The sequence below is a fragment of the Asterias rubens genome, chromosome 18 (genome assembly GCF_902459465.1).
Source record: "Asterias rubens chromosome 18, eAstRub1.3, whole genome shotgun sequence".
Lineage (NCBI taxonomy): Eukaryota > Metazoa > Echinodermata > Asteroidea > Forcipulatida > Asteriidae > Asterias > Asterias rubens.
In genome coordinates, this window is record NC_047079.1 from 12,077,115 (window position 1) to 12,099,346 (window position 22,232).

At 39.3% G+C, this 22,232-nt stretch overlaps 1 protein-coding gene across 2 annotated transcripts; it reads left to right on the forward strand.

Annotated features, from left to right (window-relative positions):
• Positions 1-771: 771 nt before the first annotated feature.
• Positions 772-21,161, forward strand: LOC117302235 (PR domain zinc finger protein 2-like). Of its 2 annotated transcripts, none has more exons than XM_033786080.1 (6): positions 772-865; positions 12,568-12,665; positions 12,953-13,056; positions 13,606-13,761; positions 14,172-14,694; positions 15,335-21,161. In XM_033786080.1, the coding sequence occupies exons 2-6, from the start codon at positions 12,581-12,583 to the stop codon at positions 20,734-20,736; spliced, it is 6,270 nt and encodes a 2,089-aa protein (XP_033641971.1). In that variant the 5' UTR covers positions 772-865; positions 12,568-12,580; the 3' UTR covers positions 20,737-21,161. The 2 variants fall into 2 exon arrangements, with proteins under 2 accessions (XP_033641971.1, XP_033641970.1); XM_033786079.1 differs by lacking the exon at positions 772-865 and adding an exon at positions 9,534-9,560.
• The last annotated feature ends 1,071 nt before the right edge of the window (positions 21,162-22,232 follow it).

The window sequence follows — 22,232 nt, forward strand, 5'->3', positions numbered from 1 at the left end:
TGATTATGTACTCCTGCGTTGATTGCATGCACAAAATCAATCATTAGGCCATATGTCAATCATTAATTTGTTCAGGCTCATCATTTAAAAAAAAAAAAACAAAAAAAAAACGACAGGCTGTTAGAAATTAAGCGAGATAGCTAGGTGCCACATTGGTTTTTTTGAGGAACTTTAAAGCCTTTTTTGAAAGCGAATAATTTACATTAAATAACACATTATTTTTTTGCAAGTATTTATTATTTACATAATGATTACAAGTTGGAAAGGGGCTGTCAAGGTAAAAACAAAAGTATAAAAACGGTCATCAAGGAGATGTGTAAAAACCACCCTGCCAACGATACAAATGTAATTATACAACATAAAAATGATTTATAAAAATAATATGTGATGTCACTCGTTACAATGTTACATAATAAGCTATGGTTCAACTTGAACAAGTGGTTAACTTGAAGTTGACGTTAACCGATGGCTTTTTATTATAGAAACAGTTTTCTAAAAAACAAACTTTACTACTACAGCATCATGGAACTGTCAAGCCACATTTGTAACCCTACACCCACTATGACATTTCTGGGCGACGAGTAATACCCATGCTGTCACAGAATACCATTATTTTCACATACCCAAGTTATTTTGATAATACGCACTTCGTTAACAACACCCAACTTCCACAACTCAATTATTTGCTTCGGTACAAAAATATACGGCCCACTGATTACGCCGAGGAAATGCTGCGCGCGCACCAATGGTCTATCGCCATTTTGTTATCCACATCTGCTTTCCGGCTCGACAAACAGCGCTGGATTTTTCATCATAGCAGCCCACAAGACCCTCAAATCACTCCAATTTGTACACAGTAGGCAAGGTGAGTGCATTACCTACATAACACAACAGTTCATATGATGTACTTCGAAAAGATTGAAAATATTTTGCGTTGGAAAGACCGTCGACATGTAATTCTTGTGTGGTGGCGACTCCGTGAAAATGCATGGACAATAGACGGCTATTATTTACGACTAGAAAAAAAGTTAATGGTTTCGAAGTTGCTTGGGTTTTTTCGTTGGTGGTTTAGTGAGTTGTAGTCGAAGTTTACAGCCATAGTTTGTGCAAGTGGTTTAACACACTTGTATGTGTTTGTTTCTTATTGATTTCAATCTTAATATACGTTGCTTGGTGCGTAATTTACCTTCGTAAATAGTAAAGATTGTTTTCAAAATGCGTGCGGAAGTTACATTAGGCTGCACTGACCTTGCCTATAAACCAACTGCAGTATGTTAATGCTTTGTACATGTACGGTTTGCATTGGTATGTGGAAGAACGTAAACCGTGTAGTCATGGTCCAAAAATGCACTGCAGCCTGTGTGCGTACATTAATACCAACTTGTGTGTGATCTAGTGTTTTATGTACACACACAATGTACAGTATGCTTACTTATTATACACGTCGTAATCGTACTTCATTCAACCATATTCAACGAAGGTAAAGGTTGCATGTACTGTATGCAGTTGTCTTCGAAATGAAATAACTACTGTGTTTTAGTTTACGTTCGTTGAATTGTTGGTAACAACATGATCTTTGCTTCGCTTAACACGATGCCAGAATGGGAAACGGTTTACTCGTACAATATACCCGAAGGGCGTACCCAAATTGACACAGGCTAGGCAGACACGAAAATAGTGGCGTGACGTGCTTAGTTTTCCTGGGGGCCTATATTAAAATAGTTTGTATCCCCATGCTGTTCGTGCTTTTAATGGGAACTATTTGTCTTTTGGAGCCTATCTATATATATATAGTTACTCATTTTCCTCTTCTTCGTATTAGTGGTCTTTGATGTTATTTTGTGATTTTAAAATCTAGAGGGCTCGAGGTGCATTACAATTTCCCGGCGATGTTTTTTAGTTTTTAACTTTTTAACGTTGCCTGAATAAATAATTATAAAATCCCAAAACTCTTGACCAATGTTGCGTTTGTGTTTTTACTATAGCGGTTAGCTCGTCCATGTGGGGAAAATTATTTGAAATCAGATGATTTGTTTATTAGTTATTCATTGTGGTATTTGGATTATGTTCTCGGATTTTGTTTTGTTACTTGCAATCTTTTTTTTTTTTAGCTGGATTGTTATGCAATATTTACACTAAAAACTGTAAGCAGAGATCAAAATTAAACAAACAGGAAGTGTTTATAACTATTTCACTGAATCAGCAATATAGCATATTCAGAGCCATGGTTGAAATGGCTTTCAAAGCTTTGTAATTCCACGCAGAATGATAAACTTTTCTGAACTTTGATTGGAAAGAAGATCTTCGAACCTTGTTATTGTTTTGTGCAGGAAACAAAAGAAAAAAAATAACTTGGCATTTCGTTTATATATGAAGGGAACTTTTCAATTTGATCATAAGCAAATTGTACATCTAGAAAGAATCTTATGAGCACATTTTTGTTATTTGGATAATTGAAAAACTATATATATATTTTCATTTTTGAGGTGTAAACACATGCATATAAAAAAAAACAGTTCATCGTCCGGGTTTTTTCTAAAAAAAAGAGGAGGACGAGGGCCTTTATGATTTTTTCTTCCAAAAGTGGCCGCCCAGCATTATAATTTAAACTGCCCACCAATTCTTCAGTTTAAAGTCATAATTTACTTTGTTCTTAAAGATAGTTATTAAGTTTAATGAGAAATACACTGACAATTTTAAAAAAGAAAAAAAGTGATGCGGCCTAAAAAAAAAAAAAAAAGGATGAGGGAGGGGGGGACGATCAACTGGTATTTGGCCTTATGCTGCTCGCGTGATTCACATAATGCACTGTCACGTGATTTCAATTGAAACCCAACTCTCGTTAATGATACGTGGAATGAAATGCTTATTGATGACGTCATTCAAGGTTCAGAGTCTACGTGCTCCCTACTTACATTTCACGTTGAGCTGTTGATGTTATTTGTATTTTAAAAAAACATTATATAATTCAATTAAATTCAACTCAACTCAAGAATAATTTTATTTCCATACTCTCAAAAAAGAACAACGACAGTTACAAGTATTACGGAGTAAAGCAAAACATGTCTTTAAGTAAGAGTAACCATAATAAATAAATAGAGTACGGGGCCGTTTTGGTAAGCATGAGCTTGTAAAAAACAGGTTCCATGCAAAATGTTGAATCAGGTTTTCACTATTTTCTCGTGACCCAGATGGCCGATCGATCTCAAACTTCTACATGTTTGTCAGTTTATGTATGAACGTAAAGTGCTTAAAGTCACCTGGACGTGGTATCTTTTCAAAATAAAGCTTTTGCCACTTACATATGTGTTTTGATGAGTGGAATGTGAATAAACAGTTAACTAAGGTTTTAAAAAGTTTCTTATGTTATTTACAAATTTAAGAGTAGACTCCGACCCGAGAGGGCGCTGTTCGTGACGTCAATCGAGGCAGACTTTGCCTGCAATGCGTAGAGTAAACACACAAAGCACATGTACGGACCAAGTCGTGAGTTTGTACGATTAAAAAAAAAGATTTTTTGTTTCTCCCGGCAATGTCGACCAAGTGTATTGCTGCTGAATGCAGAAAAACACTTTTGGAAACGTACCAACTCACGACTTGGACGTACATGTACTTTGCACGTGTGTTTACTATACGCATTGCAGGCAAAGTCTGCCTCGATTGACGTCACAAAAGGGGTAGGGGGAGTCAGCCTCCCAAACAACTTTATATATTTTTTAAACATAAATCGTGACAAACAATTACTAAAAAAATTGTGTTATTGTTCCTAAGCATATACTCCTATGTTTGAAAGAAAAAGAATATTTCCAGGTGACTTTAATACACTGCCAGCAACTGTTTTGTGACCAAAAAACAATTCTGTAATGTTCCTTTAAATTATCGGTGAAGTCCGTGTGGAACTAAGTGTTCTAGTAGTAAAGTTTGGATCAAGGATTTACCGGATCATTGGATTTGAAATATTATTTTTTATATATAATGGATTTAAATCGTTATTTTCGTTTAATTTTGTAAATATTATGTGTATGAATCATTGTTTACTTTTTAAAGAACTGATCACCCGAACTGTATTTTGCGTCCTGTCCCCCGCCACAAAAAGACAAATGTTACGATGATACTACCTTTAAACTTGCAGAATGTTTGTTATGTCATAATAGAATGTTGGGTCACACACATGAATTGCGCAATAAAGTGCGCTATACTTTCAGAATAGTTATCCAATTTTAAAATAGTGTTTACTCATGTATAATTATGTGAACGTAACTGTGTTGCCTCAATATGATAAGAATGAACTATAACATAAACAAGTTCAACCTACTTTTATATTGCATGTATCATTGTTTGCTTCTGTTATAGGTTATACAATGTGTTTTAGTGTTCGAAGTCTTGATGGGAAATAGCAGACTATACTAGCGTGACCTTTGACCAGCATAAAGTCTGTCTGAGAACATTTTATACACTGTTCATTTATGACCCTTTTCGAAACCACGGTTTAGGCTCTGGGTTCGGCCCTGGCAGGCTAGCTTGGCCTGCGGTTGTTTTGACAAATTGCGTGTCCTTTGCGTACGGGCTAAGGTTTTAATAGACGAGAGGGCGGGGCCCGAAGCCGAATCTAAAGCCGAAGCCGAATCTAAAGCCGAAGCCGTAGTTTCGAAAAGGGCGTATACGAATGTGTACCAATGATATATATTCGCCCCCACCCACTGTTCGTGTTTTTTGTTTGTCATGACTGCATATTGAACAGTTCCCACGAAGTGCATTCACTTCATACCTCTGTGTAATTATTTAGTGTTCGGTTTTAATTGTTTTACCTTAAAAATTGTCAAAACTTCTCTGTTTGGGTTGTGGCGGTTCTGTGCAGAAACCAGTGGTTTGAACTTTGACACGCGACGTTTCGATCAGTGTGCTCCAATCCTTTTTTTTTTTTTCAGAACCACAACTCGATTTCACCAAACTCTTCCGAACTTAGGATTAATCTTAGGACTTAGGACGGGTTCAGTTGCGTATCCAAAGACGTAGGACGCATTGAACCCATCCTAAATTAGGACGGGTTACTCGTCCTAACTCGAGTTAGGATTAATCCTAGCGATTCGTGAAATCGGCTGCAGGTGTAAACACCAAACCTTGCTATTGTGTTTCTCCACTATACACATTTTAAAATTCTACACAATGTATACAATCATGGAGGAAAACAATTCCTCCATGGTACAATGTTCATGTATACTGTAAACCTTACTTCTTCATATAGATTGTATTTCGACATTACAATCCTATGGTGAACTACTTACTCACGAATTGTGTTTTTGCAGAACTTACTCAATCGATCCCCAACATACAAAGTTTCAAATCCTATACTCTGGTAAGCATACATGGTATTGCACACTTTTATAGATTGTATCTCCACCATGAAGGCCTTAAATTCATATTAATGTTGTTCATTGTGTTATTGATGGCAAGCCTGACTAAATTGTTTCCACCAATATGCAAATTTTCAATTCATCGTAATTTTTTACTGGAAACTGCTTTTCATGTATTGTGTTGGGTCACGTAAAACGCGGACTGCTCTTAAAAAAAATTAAAGAGCAGTCCGCGTTATTTTTAATAAAAATGTTGTGTTGTTCACTTGCTTTATGTGACAGTTAAAGACACTGGACACGTAATATTGTCAAAGACTAGTCTTCTCACTTGATGTATCTCAACAAATGATTTTTTTTTAGGAATTTCAAAGAGTGTCCAATGCCTTTAAAGAATGCTGATTTCAGTTTAATAAGGTCACCACTGAATATGATATATACGTGATAAGCTAGTTAACGTTTTGACAGTCGAATTATTAATAAAATTGAAAAATTACAGTATTGGGGAGCAATATGTTTTTCAGTCATGGCATTTAAGAAAACGTTTTCATGCCTCGATGATTTGGCGTTACGGTAATTTCCGCCTTAGTTTCGTCAAGGTTACAAGCCAGGCTTATCCTCCACAGTATGGGCTGCTTCAACATAAAGGAACGCATTGTTGGTCTGGTTAATGCTGTAGCCTGGTATATTTATGCATAGAGGCCTACATGTTTATTTATTTTATGCTGCACTGTGACCATAAAGTTAGGTTGAATTAATTTTTAAAAACACACTTGAATGATCTAAACTCCTTTTATCACAATATTTCAACTTCAATGCTCGATTTTACAGTTGGAGTAGCCTGTACAATTAAAAGAAAGCTGTCGGTATACAACGAAAATGTATTGTAAATGTGCTTAAAAAAAAAGTGCCCCCCCCCCAGCTGTGAGATTTTGGGAGGGGTTCCAAAAAGCAGCGCTATACAAGCCCATCATTTGGCCCGTTAAAATATGCTAGCTACAATCACGCATGGGCACTAACACGTTGAGACCCCTTGCATTGACCGCTGACGGCTACGGCTACTGCTAGAATTTTGCGTCATAATGTGTTGAAGTGCGTCTTTAGCAACAGCTTTTAAGGAACACAGTCGTAGCCGTAGCTCTGAAGTAGCCAATTTGGATACGGACGCCCCTTCATTTTGCCCACGTAGTACTGGCAGGAGTCGAATTCAACTCATTTCAATTCAATTCAATTCAATTAAACAGGGTAATTCAAATGCTCGCATACAGCATTTCACGAAGATAGTCCTAACTTAGGTCTAGTCCTAAGACTCCTTTGAAAAATTGAGGCTAGTCCAAAGTCGAGACACTGTAAGACTTTGTCTTAACTCTTTCAATCCACCCCTATTCACGCGTGTACGATGTGCGTTTTACATGTTTCAGGGGAAAGATGTTTTGTATACCTTCTGTGCCGTGGAGTGACGAAGGGTCAGTCTTGGCATGGCTATAGGGAAGTCAGCGAAACCACCATAGACCTAAACGGTGTCTAGGCAGGTTTATGACACGTGTACATCCGCATGTATGCCCTACACTACGTGTTAGTATTGTCATAACATGTACATAATTATGCACGTAGGCCGTACGTGTTGTAATAACATGTACATGTACATGTTAGGCCCTACGTTGGTATTGCAATAGCATGTGTATGTTCATGTAGCCCCTACGTGTTGGCTATAAAAAAGATTGTGTGGGCAATGCAATTTCTTCTTTTGGAGATCAATAAAGTTTTCTTATGTCTTATGTCTTGTGCACATGTTAGGCTCCACGTGTTGGTATTGCAATAACCTGACATGTACATTTAGGTCCATACGTGTTGGTATTGCAATAACATGTACATGTTAGGCCCTAATTGGTATTGCAATAACATGTACATGCACATGTTATATGCCCTACGTGTTTGGTATTGCGAAAACATGGGTTAGCAATCTAGGCTCGATATCACAATAGAGCAATCACAAAGCAGTAAGATTTATCATGAGATGAGTTGTCAATATCGCCATAGTGATTTGTGACATCACACTTTGCGTATGCAATTAAGATTGATAAACAGTTAAGATCGATCTTAGCTCTTTGTGAAATGAAATCACAGAGAAGAAAATCGGTCCCTATGGGTTTCAGGCGGTTTGATGTGGAAATAACACTTTGCAATAACCTTGACTTGTTGTTTGGTAAAGACTTTATCACGCTGTCACCATCTTTCTCATGTTCCCTGTCTCCAATAACAGTAATGAATGGTAACATTCATTGAGCATGGCACCAGACTATTATTTCGTCCAGCCTCAGTTTGGTTTTGTATCGTCAAACTCACACTCACAAGTGTAGTTAAACTGATGATTAAAGATTGTCGTTTCAAATAAAAAAATAAGAGTGATGTTTAAAGCTTTGCGTGATGTGAAGAATATAAGAAACTATAAATAATAGGAAAGTTGCGGGTATACAACCATAAATTCTCTTTATTGGGCGTGTTGGCTCTGATAAGAGCCGGTGTAGTCTCGACGTTTCGAACAGTGTACTCTACTCGTCTTTAAGAGAAACATATGGTTTACCCGAAAGTTTACTATTATTTTGTATAGTTAATTCGATCCCATCCCATGCAAGACCCTTAAGAGTGTAGAGTATCCGAAACATTTTTACTGTTCTTGAGGGTTTACCTTAAAGGCAGTGGACACTATTGGTAATTGTCAAAGACTAGCCTTCACAGTTGGTGTATCTCAAAATATGCATACAATAACAAACCTGTGAAAATGTGAGCTCAATCGGTCATCGAACTTGCGAGATAATAATGAAAGAAAAAAAAAACACCCTTGTCACACGAAGTTGTGTGCGTTTAGATGGTTGATTTCGAGACCTCAAGTTCTAAATCTGAGGTCTCGAAATCAAATTCGTGGAAAATTACTTCTTTCTCGAAAACTGTGGCACTTCAGACGGAGCCGTTTCTCACAATGTTTTATACCATCAACATCCCCCCTTTACTCGCCACCAAGAAAGGTTTTATGCTAATAACTATTTTGAGTAATTACCAATAGTGTCCACTGCCTTTAATCCCGGATGTTCACTCACGGAAATACAAAACGGTCTCGAGTGTCTCAATGCACCGACCAAAGAAACTGTAAACTGTGATAGAATATTCCAGAGAAGAATGCATGCGGGTTCAGAGTTCAGGGAAATACCTCACCAAAGCCAAACTATAGATTTTCTATCAACATGAACAATTCATTTCATCTTACAGCCCTAAAGTTTATATGATTTGAGGCATTGCACGGTGAAAGTATCGACATATATTTGGTTTGCGGTAACACCTTGTGTGTATCTTCTTGTCAGGTAGAGTTTTTTTTTTATTTTTTTTTTTTATTTATTTTTTTTTTTACTAAGAACTGTCTTTCTATATTTTTCTGCTACCGCGGAGTAGATTTATCGGATTTTTCGGGAGACTTCTCAGTTCTGAAAAGAACTGTCCTGCTTATTAACTACTACCTGGGCGGAAGGTATAGAAAGTCTGCCGGCACTTCACAACTTTAGCTTAGGATAGTTATTAACTGCACTAGCGCGGAATGAGCCCTAAAGTTACTTTAAACAAAAAAAAACGAATTTACGATCACTTTTAACACACTTCGTCGGTATAAGAGATAGTTATTAATTTTGGGACAGATATCATTTTGCGACTCGAGGGACTAGATATGTTCTAAAAATATTAGGTTTGATTTGTGTGTGTATACGTGACTGCCGGCAAGTGTTTTGTTGCTGATATGATCGGTGTAGATCTACTGTTTGCCCACGTATTACACGCTGCAACGAGGGCCAATGGCAGCACTCAAGCCCACGCTATTCAACTAATTTTAGATAGAGAGAAACAGAACAATTAATGTTTTCAACATTTTCAAGGTTTGTGACGTTGTGGTTGTTGATAAAAGAGATCTAGTTTATTGAACCAAACCATTGAAATATAACGTTAGCCGTCAGACCTGTTGTGGGAGCAGGTGCTGGTTTTGTGTATTATAAATAAATTATCCAAACTCTGCAGTCATTTATCGTACTTTAAAGATTATGTTTTTGAGAGCGTGTTGTGCTTGGTAGAACTGCAGTTGTACGGTTCAACACCCATGCAGTGATGCAAACTTATCGGTGTTCATTTGGACGAAGAAAGCACAATGAAGTGGTATCATTTAAAAGGGTAAGCATAACGATCGTGAAAAATATATTGAATTAGTTGTGAACCTTTTGTTTGTCGTGTTTACTGTCAATTTAAAAAAGAAATGAAAAGTTGCAGCAAAATGGCGTTTTTTTTTCTATGCAACTTGCGTAATTCCATTGTTTTTCATATAAAAAATTTTGTTTTCCATAAAAAAAAATGGTAAAGGGAACCATGAGACAGGCGTTTTCAGCAGCTTGCAAGTTGGCAAGTTGGTTGTGTCTTTTATGAGTGTACTGCATGGATCCTTATGTGCCTTGCACTATCATTGGGTCAGTAACATCCCTTTAATCTTTCTGGGCCTATTATTTAACCTATTATATGGGCAACCGAAGGCTTTTTCAAACACAATATCAACCTCTTACCCTCGTAGGTACCCATGTATACCCTTGGGTGTAGAGAAGAGAGGCAGTTGTATAGTTTTGCTCAAGGACACAAGTGTCACGACCAGGATTCGAACCCACACTCCGATGACGTTGAACCACTCGATGACACCCTATCATGTGCTTGATTAAAATAACTGATGATTGGGGTTCACAGGTCAAATTCAGTCATTCTAATGCTCTCTTTGTCAATAGATAAGTCCTAATTATGAAAGTTTAAAGCAAATTACACGTCTCTAAAAACCGCCACATTTGTGTACAATTACACAATATATTTGATAACCTCCCTGTTCAAGTGTCGTCAACAATTCAAGAGAGACCAAAGACGCCACATTTCATTCATAAATTATGTCCGTACATTTTCGTAAGGGAGGTTTTCAGTTCATTCCTAATTTGAGTGATATTCATACAAATGGAATTGATTTCGACATGTTGTCTGACGCAACCATTCCTTTTCGGAATACGCTGGCATATGTATTTGTTGTTAATAATAATAATAATAATAATAGTAATTGTGGCTTCTTATATAGCGCACATGTCCGTCACCAAGTGACGCTCCTGGCGCTGTAACACATGTCCTGCCATATGTGGGACTACGTTTCAATTATGAGACCTCATTCTGATAGCACCATGTAATGTTTTACAAGGTGCTGTGGCGCAATTTGCTGCCGATCGGACCAGGAACACCGAGGCGAACCCCTTCTCTTTTCGATAAGTGCACTTTTTAAGGTTCTTTTACATGCGTTACATATCACATGGGACCAACGGCTTAACGTCCCGTCCGAAGGACGAAGCAATGGTTAAGTGTCTTGCTTAAGGACACAAGTGTCACGGCTGGGGATTCAAATTTGTTGATATCAAAATGATGTCATTATTCAAATTGCGCCTTGAAATACTAAACAAAAACGACAAGAGGTTACAGAGAGAGAGACTTGTGATATTGTTCCCCCTTTCGTTGTTATAGGGCTATAATTCTTACTAATACAGCGAGTGGTCAAAACTGAGTATAACGTTGGTGCCATTTAAATACTAGCAAAATTCTGTTTACTCGAAGCACAGTTGAACAATTGTATAATATATAGCGGTTTTTGCTTCGTCATGAAACGTGCCACCTTGTACACATGTTTTCGAGCATTCCATATTATATACAATTGACTCACCAGTGCAGAACGAGTCGATATCGCAATGTACGTCGCAACTATAGGTTTTTTATCATAAACTCATGTATTAAAAGTATTGTCATTTATTAACAGTGTTTGCCCACTGCAAATTTCTTTTCAGTATTCGAATTGGGTTTTTTGAAGGATCGAAACATTGGCTGACTTTTCAAAACTACTTCGCACCATTGGCCCATTCCCGAAGTATAGGTCTGGTGTATAGAATAAATCTAACCAAAAGATTTTTTTCCAAACATTCTTATTCGCTGATTTAACTGTGACTTGGCTATATGTATAAACTGTCAAGCTAGACGGATCCGAATGTGTAAAGCGCATAGGCGTTTGTATCTTGGGCCCAATTTCATAGGCCCTTTTCGGAACCACGGCTTCGGCTTAGGAATCGGCTTCATCAGGCTCCGTTCTCTCGTCTGAAGCCTAGCGCACGTACTCAAGTCAAAACAACCACGAGGCCAAGCTAGCGTGCGCCGAATCTGCCGAAGCCGTGGTTTCGAAAAGGGCCTGTGCATTAGCGTTCCGAATTGAAATTCGTCTGGTTGCCGTTTGTTTCTTAGGCCCAATGTCATAGAAGTGCTTTAAAGCCATTATACACTTTCGGTAAACAGTATTGTCCAAGTCCCACACTTCGTGTATCACAACTTATATATAAAACAACAAACTTGTGAAAATTTAGGCTCAATCGGTCATCGGAGTCGGGAGAAAATAACGGGAAAACCCACTCTTGTTTCCGCGCGTTTCGCCGTGTCATGACATGGGGGATTGTGTTTAAAATAAATCCGTAATTCTCGCAAACGAGAATTTATATTGTTTTACCGTTTTCTCAAAAAGTAAAGCATTTCATGGACTAATATTTCCAGAGAAGTCTTTCACCATTACCTTAAACCCTGCAAATTATTTGTTAATCTGTGATTTTTTTATTTTTTTTCTGTACCGAAAGGGTCCAATGGCTTTAAAAAGAAATCTGATAAGATAAGCAAACAAAAAAGGTTCTATCATAGATTTTGCTGGTAACCTTATTCTGGTATAAGGTTAATGTTGTTGTGCTTAGCTGCTCTCTGTGCTTAAGCAGCTCTGTTATAGTTGTTACATTACATGCGTGCATATCTGCTGCAGGCCCAAAGTTTTCGTCATATCCGGTACCAAAGCTTGTATAAACGCCTTGTGTGTAGTTTTACTAAAAGTAACCCGTTTCATTCAAAAGCATTTCTATGCCTATATAGGCTTAAAGAAGCTTTCAATTTTGAAAAGACATGAGTCTATAAAGAACGTAGCCTGAGTTAAAAGCCAGGTCCAAAATAGTTAACGTGTTTAGCATACATCTACCTGAGTGCAATTCAGGGAAGTGTATGTCTAACAGTAGAATTACTTTATATACGAACAGGATCGCAACTCCGAGTTAACGATGTTGTTATTTTTCGGATTTCCTTACAGGTTTTATACCACCATGGAGGTGGTGCCGGATCGGATACGGCAGGATTTCCCGAAAGGGCTCTGTTTCAGAGAGTCCAACATGACTGAAAACCTCATGGGTACGTGTGCATTATTGTTTGCAATACTGCATGGTGTATAACACTTAATGGCACTAATAGACACTATTGGTAATTACTCAAAATAATTGTTAGCATAATTATGCAGAGATGTTGATAGTATAAAACATTGTGAAAAACGGCTCCCTCTGAAGTTACGTTGTCTTTGAGAAAGAAGTAATTTCTCACTAAAATGATATTAGACTTATATTGCCCTCCATGCTCTGACATGGCAGCAACGTCAGGCAACTAATTATTAAGCTAAGTATTAAACTAATTTATTTTTAAAGGAGTGTGGGCGACGACAGTCATCAGTAAAGGTGCAACATTCGGCCCTTTCCAAGGAGAAAAGAAGAAACTTCAAGATGTGGAAGACGATACTTACAGCTGGGAGGTAATTCAAATCTAACAATCCTAAAATTACAAGTTAACTTGCTTGAGCTTTTACACTGTTTCGGAAACTGCAAGTATAAGCAGATCATCAGAGTTCCGAATCTCGTAAATTATTATCGAATATGTATGTTAAGAAGCATTCAATTATTGTTGATCGAAAAAAAGAACAATAAGAGGGAAATGTATAAAGTGGTTATTGCGTCCAAACATGTAGGCCATAGTTTAATATTGATGGTAATGCACAAAGTCTGTACCTCATTAATTGTAACATCTTGGAAGTTCTGGGTCTAGAATAGCGGGGGGGGGGACACCTAGATCATAACCAGCAAGCCACACTTTAAGGAATTTTCACATTTATTTAATCTCATCACTGACTATAAAAACATAATGACTGCGTGAACTTGTACAATAGACTGTTCTCTTGGACGTACAATTCTATCAAAAAAGGAAATAATTTATCTACATCCACGAAACGTGTCCTAGATTATTAAACATTTCTGTTTCTTTTTAATAATTTAATCCGAAGTTTCCTCTTTTTTTCTTGTTAAAGATTCGTGGTCCCAAGGGTCGGCGTATTTTCTGCATCGATGCGGCAGATCCAAGCAAAGGGAATTGGATGCGATACGTGAAGAGTGCACACTACTACGAAGAGCAGAACATCATTGCAACCCAAGAAAAGAAGAACATATACTACAAAGCTATGAGGGTATTGACGCAAATGTTCTGTTTTTATTTTGGAAGTTTAATAATTTCTTAAAACCGATTACGTTTAAAGGCACTGGACACTATTGATAATTATACTTAAGATAATTGTTACCATAAAAACTTACTAATTGGTAACAAGCAATGGAGAGCTGTTGATATTATAACACATTGTAAGAAATGGCTTCTTGTGAAGTAACGTAGCTTTTGAGAAATATGTTTTTTCTTCCATAATCTTGCAATTTCGATGAGCAATTGAGTCAATATTTTCACAAGTGAGAATACTGGTCTTTGACAATATTACAAAAGGTGTCATTAAGTGCCTTTTGAATGAGCCTATGAATAACTCCATGAACGATTGTTTTTTTTACAAACCGTAATTGTTAGTCTTTATACTTGTTTTGTTCCTCGTAGGATATCCCGGCAGGTGAAGAACTTTTATGCTGGTTTTCTACTGGATACATCCCCAAGGTATCACCAAGAAAGGGGGACTCGTCATGCCAAGACGAATCCACCGATGACCTATCCATCCAAGACTTAACCAAAGATTCATCCTCATCTGGACAAGACATATCCTATGATGATGAAACGTCTGGTAGGGACACGCCCATCCAAGACACGCCCATACAAGCCACACCCATACAAGACACGCCCTTCCAAGACACGTCCACAAAAGGAGCTTTAATAGAAGATAAATTGCATCATGACACGCCCCTTCAAGACACGCCCTTACAAGACATGTCCACACAAGAAGCTTCAATAGAAGATACATTGCACCATGAAACGCCCCTTCAAGACACCTGGAACACGCCCACCGAGGAGGCAGAAATGATGCCTTTTGAGAAAGGACCATTGGCCATTGCATTAGGAGGGTTCCAGATATCCAACGTGGTATCACTAGCAAGTCCGGATAGTGTGATTGTGGATGATTCATCAGGTACGGTGGTATCTCAATTTGAATTGCTATTCTACAATAAAATACATGATTTGCTGTTGTGGTATTTCTTCTCATTTAGAAAACAATATGCAACGAAATGTATAACAAGAATTGATAATTGTTATAATGTTTTCTGAAAAAGTAAAGCATTTCGTTGAATAATGTTTCAAGGGAAGTCTTTCACCATTACCTTCTGTAAACAAAGCAAGTTATTTGTAGCTATGTGAACTTTAAAAAAAAAATTCTGTTCAGAAAATGTCCAATATGGCTTTAAAACGTACCCAACTTAAACCATGGCCAACTTTCATATACATGTAGCTGCTTTTAATAGCACAAAACCATATACATGTAATTATGCTTACGAGAATAAGGTTACCAGCCAAAATACCATGTTACATGTACAATTTGTGACTGGTATTCTGCTCATTTTGCTAAGCAGCTCAAGGACCCATGTCACAAACTGACGTTTGGTAACTACATATACGTCATTAATGAGTAGTTTTGGGGCAAACGTATTGTCGTTTGCAACCGACGACAAAATTAAAGTTGAATGCAAAGGTATTTAGAACATCATTGTGTAGTTTTGACTTTTATTGTACCCACACATATAATTTTCCCTTTTGTTTCTGTGTTTTTACAGACCTCATGGAATGCCATAACAACATGCCGATTTTGGAGAAAATCCAAGCGGAAGTCTCGAGCGGTACTGACGTCACAGCACCAATCTCGGTACATGTATCACCTCGATCCAAAGATACTACCCCATGTAGCTCGCCCCCATTGATATCGCCAATATACGACAACATTCTCGAGGGTGCGAGTGTGCTTTACAATAGAAGAGCGAACAATACTTCAGTTGATCATACTGAGAACGAAATTGTTACGGAAATTGGTAATGGTATTCCAGATTCTGTAGTCAGTGAGGTTTCCTTTGGGTTTATACAAAGTGAGAAGGATAATATGTTGGATGCAAGAAAGTTGGAGAGCAATGTTGGAGACGAGAAGAATGACAGCGAAGTTCCTCAGCTTTCAGTAGAGCCATCTGTAGCGCCACCAACGATGAAAACAACGCAAGAACTCTCCACTAACGTCCGGACAACTGGTTGTATGCTACATGATCCAAGAGACTTAAAAAAGAAAATTGATTACATAGCAACGACGAAGGGCAAGAAAAATGTTCTGAAATGCTTAACTTGCTCGAATATTTACCCAACAATTGATGATTTGAAGAAACATTTCGTGAATCACATAAAGTTACCGAAACGAAGGAGAAGCATGAGACGGAAAGGTAGAAAGATGATCCTTTCAAGTAATACGTCACTGAAAAGGAGCGACTCCAATAATGGACAATCTCGTCCAACTGATAATGGTCAAGAATCATTGAGAGAAACTGCACCTCTTAATAATGCCCACCCAGCAACTAATGTTAAAATGCAGTGCGATTTCTGTATCCGTTCACTTGGTAATCCCGTTTTACTGGATGAACACGTAAAGGCACACCTTGCTAATTTAATACCGTACCAATGTAAGATTTGCCATGTGGAGTTTGCCTCCCTGCCTGGTATCCATGACCATATTGTATCATGCCACAGCCGACCGGAGCCTCAGCCCAATCCTTCATTGGGAACCGACGGAACCGATGTCAGTGTAGCTACGTATCACGACAATACCACTCATCCAACATCATTCAAAAAGAAGCGGAGGTTGAAACGCAAATTCCCCACCAAATCAGTATTACAACAGCCTCAGACGGCCCGGGACATTGTAATGAGTTCACCAAACACGTCACAGGAGATCAGGATCAAGCAGATAAGAAACCCCAAAAAGATCTACCCGTGTAGCATGTGTGACAAAATGTTTGCATCCCAAACTAACGTCTACCGTCACAAGCGGGTTGTTCATAAAGTCGTGGCCTTTGGAATGAGGCGAAGACGATCAAATAGCAGTGTCCGGCAGGTACGCGTTGATTCGTCCGAGACGTCTGATGAACCGCGTGCTTTGTCAAAGGTTAAAGTTAGTTCGCGTGTGTCAAAGGTTAAAGTTGCCTCGCGTGCAGTCACTTCATCAAGTGATGTCCCCTCGACCGAAGACACTGCGTTAGAAAAGTGGAGTTGTAGAAGTTCACCACCAACTTCTCCGAATACCAACTTACATTCGGTGAAGGTTTATATGATAGGAGGGAAACGAGTTAGGCCCATACTACCGGCGCCAACTTTGTCATCAGGTGTTGATTATTCAGTAAATACTACGAGAAACCATCCAGCATCTCCCACTGCGAACACACATGACGATCAAAGACCATTGGCTTCACAGCCCCACAGTGCTCCTGACAACGTTATTGCTGCACAGCACAAAATCCGTCATTCAGATATGTCTTCAGTCAAGCAACCGATTTTGTCATTACATAAGTTCCCTTCTTTTGAATTGCCTAACAACGTACCTCTTGGTGTGAGACCAAGTATTGATGTCAAAGGTCAACCTGATCTCGAGGTGACACGTCAAGGAAATACGTCAATGTACCAGATCCAGAGTGGCCGGTTCCAGGGAAATAAGTCCCGCCAGTTTGCTGTGATAAGTCCACAGTATGCCAATGCGGCTGATAGAGTCAACCAAATGGTCCCATCTGCACATAGTCCGCCGAATAATGCCTCTCCACAGCAAAGTCTAAATGCAATATACCCAACTTCTGTCAAGCATAAGAGAAAGAAGCAATCGGTATCACCAACACAGTTTTCAAATCCTGTCAATGTTCTCGGTAATTCAGCAATGAAACCCCAACCATACGTTCCTATAGGCAACGATGTTAAACGAAGAACCCAGCATCGTGAGGGCATCTATGATCAACATGGAGCCATGAATCTTGCCACAAAAAAAGAAGACGTCGAGACAGTTGACAATGATACTGCATTGGACCTGACTGTACATAAAAGAGGAGTTAAGTTTCCTCAGGCGATGCCTAAATCGAACATTGAGCTCTATCAAATACCGGTGCAAACCAATCCTCTAGACCTGAGCATGAAATCTACTCCCACGACTTTACCTACAGACAGTGTCAATGAAAAAACAATTCCCAAACCGAGTCATTTATCAACGCAGTTATTGAGGGCTTTAGAAGTTGTGAACGCTCATGCAGCTATGCAGGTTAAAACACGAAATGTTGACCTGGAGAAATTGAACAACAGTCATTCACACGGCTCAAGTGAAACATTAATTCCGAGGCAATCAAAGACGGCTGTCACGTATGAAGGTAATGGGTTTTGTGATGAGTCTAACCCACAAGCCTCGTACGCACCAACACTACCGAGTTATGACGGTACTGCTTGTCCCCCAAACGAATCACAGCACTTGCTTCTGATGACACAACCTGCAATGGAGAAACAAGATGTCAAAGACGTGGGGTTTGTCAGACTTGGTGAGGCTCCTACTCAGGAAGATTCAGTCAAAACAACGATGACTGTGCCATCCAAACCTAAAACAATGAGGTTTGATTGTAACGTATGTAATGTTACATTCACCTCAATGAAGTTCATGACAGCACACGTCGTGGAGCATGCTGATGAGTGGCCGTACAAGTGTGAGTTTTGTGTGTTCTTATTCAAAGATCCTAAAGATCTATGGCGGCACCGCTCGGATCTCCACCGTGTCCAGAAGATGTACGCTTGCACCCTTTGCCAGAGAGACTTTGTCTACTTTGACAACTTAAAGAAGCATCAAATTGATATACATGGCGTGAAGCAATGCGTCTACAAAGAGTTAGAACAAGGGCAACTGCGTCCACAAAACTTCACTGATCCAGAAAAGGGTGTTTCCTTCCAAGTTCCAGACAGTACTCCAGAAGAGCAGCATTCCAGAACGTCTTTTCTTGCCCAAGAAATGAATAAACCCAACACCCTTAAGATTGGGCGGTTGACCATCAAGGGTACCTCACCCAGTGTATCACCAGCAAAGCCCAATAAATCTACCCGTAAACAGGTGCCCTTTAACCCCCAGCGGCATCATCCATTCGCTCGAGCAAGGCAGATTGGATACTTGAGTATGTTGGCTGATCCCAAAAACCACCAAACCCTCAGCTCAACACTCGTGAACAGATGCACCAAGTGTGAGAAGGAGTTTGACGTCATGGCCGATTTCCATCAGCACATATTAGAGTGTGCTGTCCAGGGTGCTCCAACAACTCAGACTGGTGCTCAAGAGGCCGAGAAAAGTCTGGTACCCATAGCTGATATCAGAAATACAAGTACTCCTAACGAACCAGTTGTGGACAACGTCACTGGCGGGAAAAGTAAGCAGAAAACCACACAGCAGACTGGTGTTAGTAGACTTGCTACTAGTACTCCAAAACGACAACGCGCCAAACCAGGGTTAAAGATCTATAATCCTATGAAGTACTCACGTCGCGAACCGGCAGCAAACATGGACGACATCCACACGTGTCACGGCTGCGGCAAGAAGTTCTACTTCATCAACAGTTTAGAGAGACACATGAGAATGTGTCCAAACAGGGAGAAACTGAAGCTGAATGACGTCACTCAAGTCAAGCAAACGACCAAGAAGACTGACAAAACTCTACTTAATTCTCAACACCAATGTCCTTTTTGTAAGCATCACTACACTTACTTAAAAAGCCTGAAGAAACACGTTCTCGTTTGTCAGTTCCGTCCGGCGGATATAGTTGATCCACTGAAAATAATCGAGGAAAATTATCAGAGACAACAAGAAGAGATTCTGAGGAACAAGCAGAGTGAAGAAGTTGTCGATGTTTCTAATACAAAACAGCGTGTGACAAATGCTTCTAAGATCGATGGCAATCTCCACGAGATCGTACAGGAGAAACAACCAAAAGACGCCATGAAAATTAAAAAGAAGAAGAATAAGAAAAAGAAAAAGAAGAAAAAGAGCAAAGTTAAAGTGCACGGCAAGACAACCGAACTACCAAAGACTTTGGCAGATTCAACAAATCAAGACCAAATACTAAGCCCTGGACATCAAGACTCATCATCCTCAACTGTATCCTCGTTCTCTCTGAAGCTTAAACGGATCACGGGACCTGGTGGAATTCCTGTTGGATCGGATGAGTCAGAAGCAGGGGGGTTGACTAACCGTGAAGATACGAGGTGGTATCTTTCTCCAAATAAGGGCAAACAAAGCAACGATGCAGCACAGCATCTGGATGATCCAATGAACGACGGAAAGCTAAAAAAATATCCAATCAGAGAACGGAATGCATCTACGTCATCCAGATACGAAGATCTTTCTCAGCTGGGTACGAGGTATCTCCGAGGACGGGGAAGTAGAGCCAGAGGGCGCGCTAGAGGGAAATCATTTTCTAGTAGCAGGGGTGCGAGTTTCTCTACTGCCAGGGGTAGAGGGAGTGTGAGAAGAGGGAGTGGTCGGGGACGAGTTCGGAAAAGAGGTGGTCGAGGGGTTCGAGGTAAAATCGCATCATCACATCCGGGACACGTAAGCGATGACGTCAGTGGGGCAGAGGCGCCAATTAGTACGACCGTTTCCGAAGAACCTCGTAAAACTGAAAGAGCACATATGAGAGGAAGGGGTAGGCCTAGATGTAGAGGGGGATCAAGACGAGCAAGAGGAATGCGGAGAGGTGGAGCAGTATCAACAGTATCAACAACTCTGCCAAACAACCATGACGTTGCATCGTTTCCTGGTCGCGATGCATCTGCTGAAACGACGAGTTTACCCCAAGTTGGCTTCGACTCGCGGGAGGATACTAGGATTGAGAAGAACCAGGCTACCTTGGAAAAGGGATCCGAAGTTATCTGTGGTAAGAAATCACCAGTAAACATGGAGATGAACACAGTTAATGATAACAATGAAGATCATGCTACAGATTCTTATAAAGGGATTAGAGAGGAACATGAATTGCCAGTTCCAAGTTCATCCCCTCAGCTGGCAGATGGCCGAGAACATCTAGCCACCCCAATGCTGTCCAAACCAGATACAATGGACTGTACAAGCAGCATGGATACCATGCCATTGGCGGATAGTGATCGGGTAGTTCCAGGCTGTATGGAACATTGATGAACATGACGCTGGAGGGCAGGCTTGGCTTGATGTCATTAAGAAGGCTGTTCATTTTGCATTCTTCATTATTTCACTATTGTTTAACATCTAAAATTGCGGCGTCACGACGGCAAAATGTCCAATTCATTACTTCATGTGACTGAAACTGGAAAGCATACAAGCCCAAAACAATGTTTTGTAAAAAAATAATTGAAGCTAATCATCAATGATTTTTTCATGGTTAGAACTCTCAATGTCCGTTTTCGAAGCCATGGCTCGACTTAGGACTCGGCTTTGGCTTTGGCTCCTATCCGTTTGTACTAATAAGCATTGTACACTTTCGATACAGGACTTCAAATTACACGAAGCCAAAGCCAATGTCAAGCCGTGGTTTCGAAATTTTCTATAGAGTGACGTGGCAGTATGTGTGCTCAGGCACGTGACGCGATTGATTTTGAGTGTTGTACAAACATGACATCACATTGAAGAAGTGCACATTTTACGGATTTTTTCTTTATGGTTCAAATCCATAGTCTACAGTGATGTTATTATTAGAATTCTTCAGAAATATTCATCGTTTATTACGGGTGACGACAAGATATTTTGGTTAAAAAAAAATTATTCAAAGGGTCAAATTATTTTGTATCATGATTATAATATGAATAATATGCTCACTGTCGGCTTCCGTATGAATACGTCTTCCTGTATTTTACGATCTATCTCTACTTATGGACATTTCAGAGTTAATTTGCAATCAATGAAAGCATTGTTTTTCAAGAGGAAGATGTGGTTTGATTTTGTTTTTTAGATCATTGTTTGAGAACATTAAACAATGTTCATAATTGGTTTTTGGAAGTGTAAAATCATTTTCAAATTGAACACATGTTTTCTATTGCATAGGCCTTTATGACGAAAATGTTCTTTAACGCGTTTCGACATTCCCATCCCTTCGCGAAAAACAATATTGCGATGTGTAGGCCAACTATCATCAAAATTGAAGTAGTAACAGTGCTCTCGAGAAAACATCGATAATGACTATTGATGTATTGATTTATTGTAAATGGTATGAATATTCATTATACGTATAACGGCACACGTTGGTTTGCCATTTTGGGATTTTAAGAGATATTAAATTTGCATCGGGGATAAAGAATATTAATTTTTGTTTTTACCCATACGCCGATGTGTGTTAGCACTGTATACTCAGTACTTTCCCGAGTCCTGTGATGCAAGTTATTTTTAACATCTCTTTTTATTGTTGCGGTACCCGCTGCCAAAACATAGGATTCGAACTGCCTCCAGCTACCGGGCAACCTCGGTAGTCTAGTTGGTAAGACACTGCTCTAGAATTGCAAGGGTCGTGGGTTCGAGTCCCACCCGAGTAACATGCCTGAGGTTTTTTTTTCGCAGGACTCGGGAAAGTACTGAGTATACAGTGCTAACACACATCGGTGTATGGGTAAAAAAACCAAAATTAATATTTTGGGATTTGGTGAGAGCGTCTAATAGCTGCA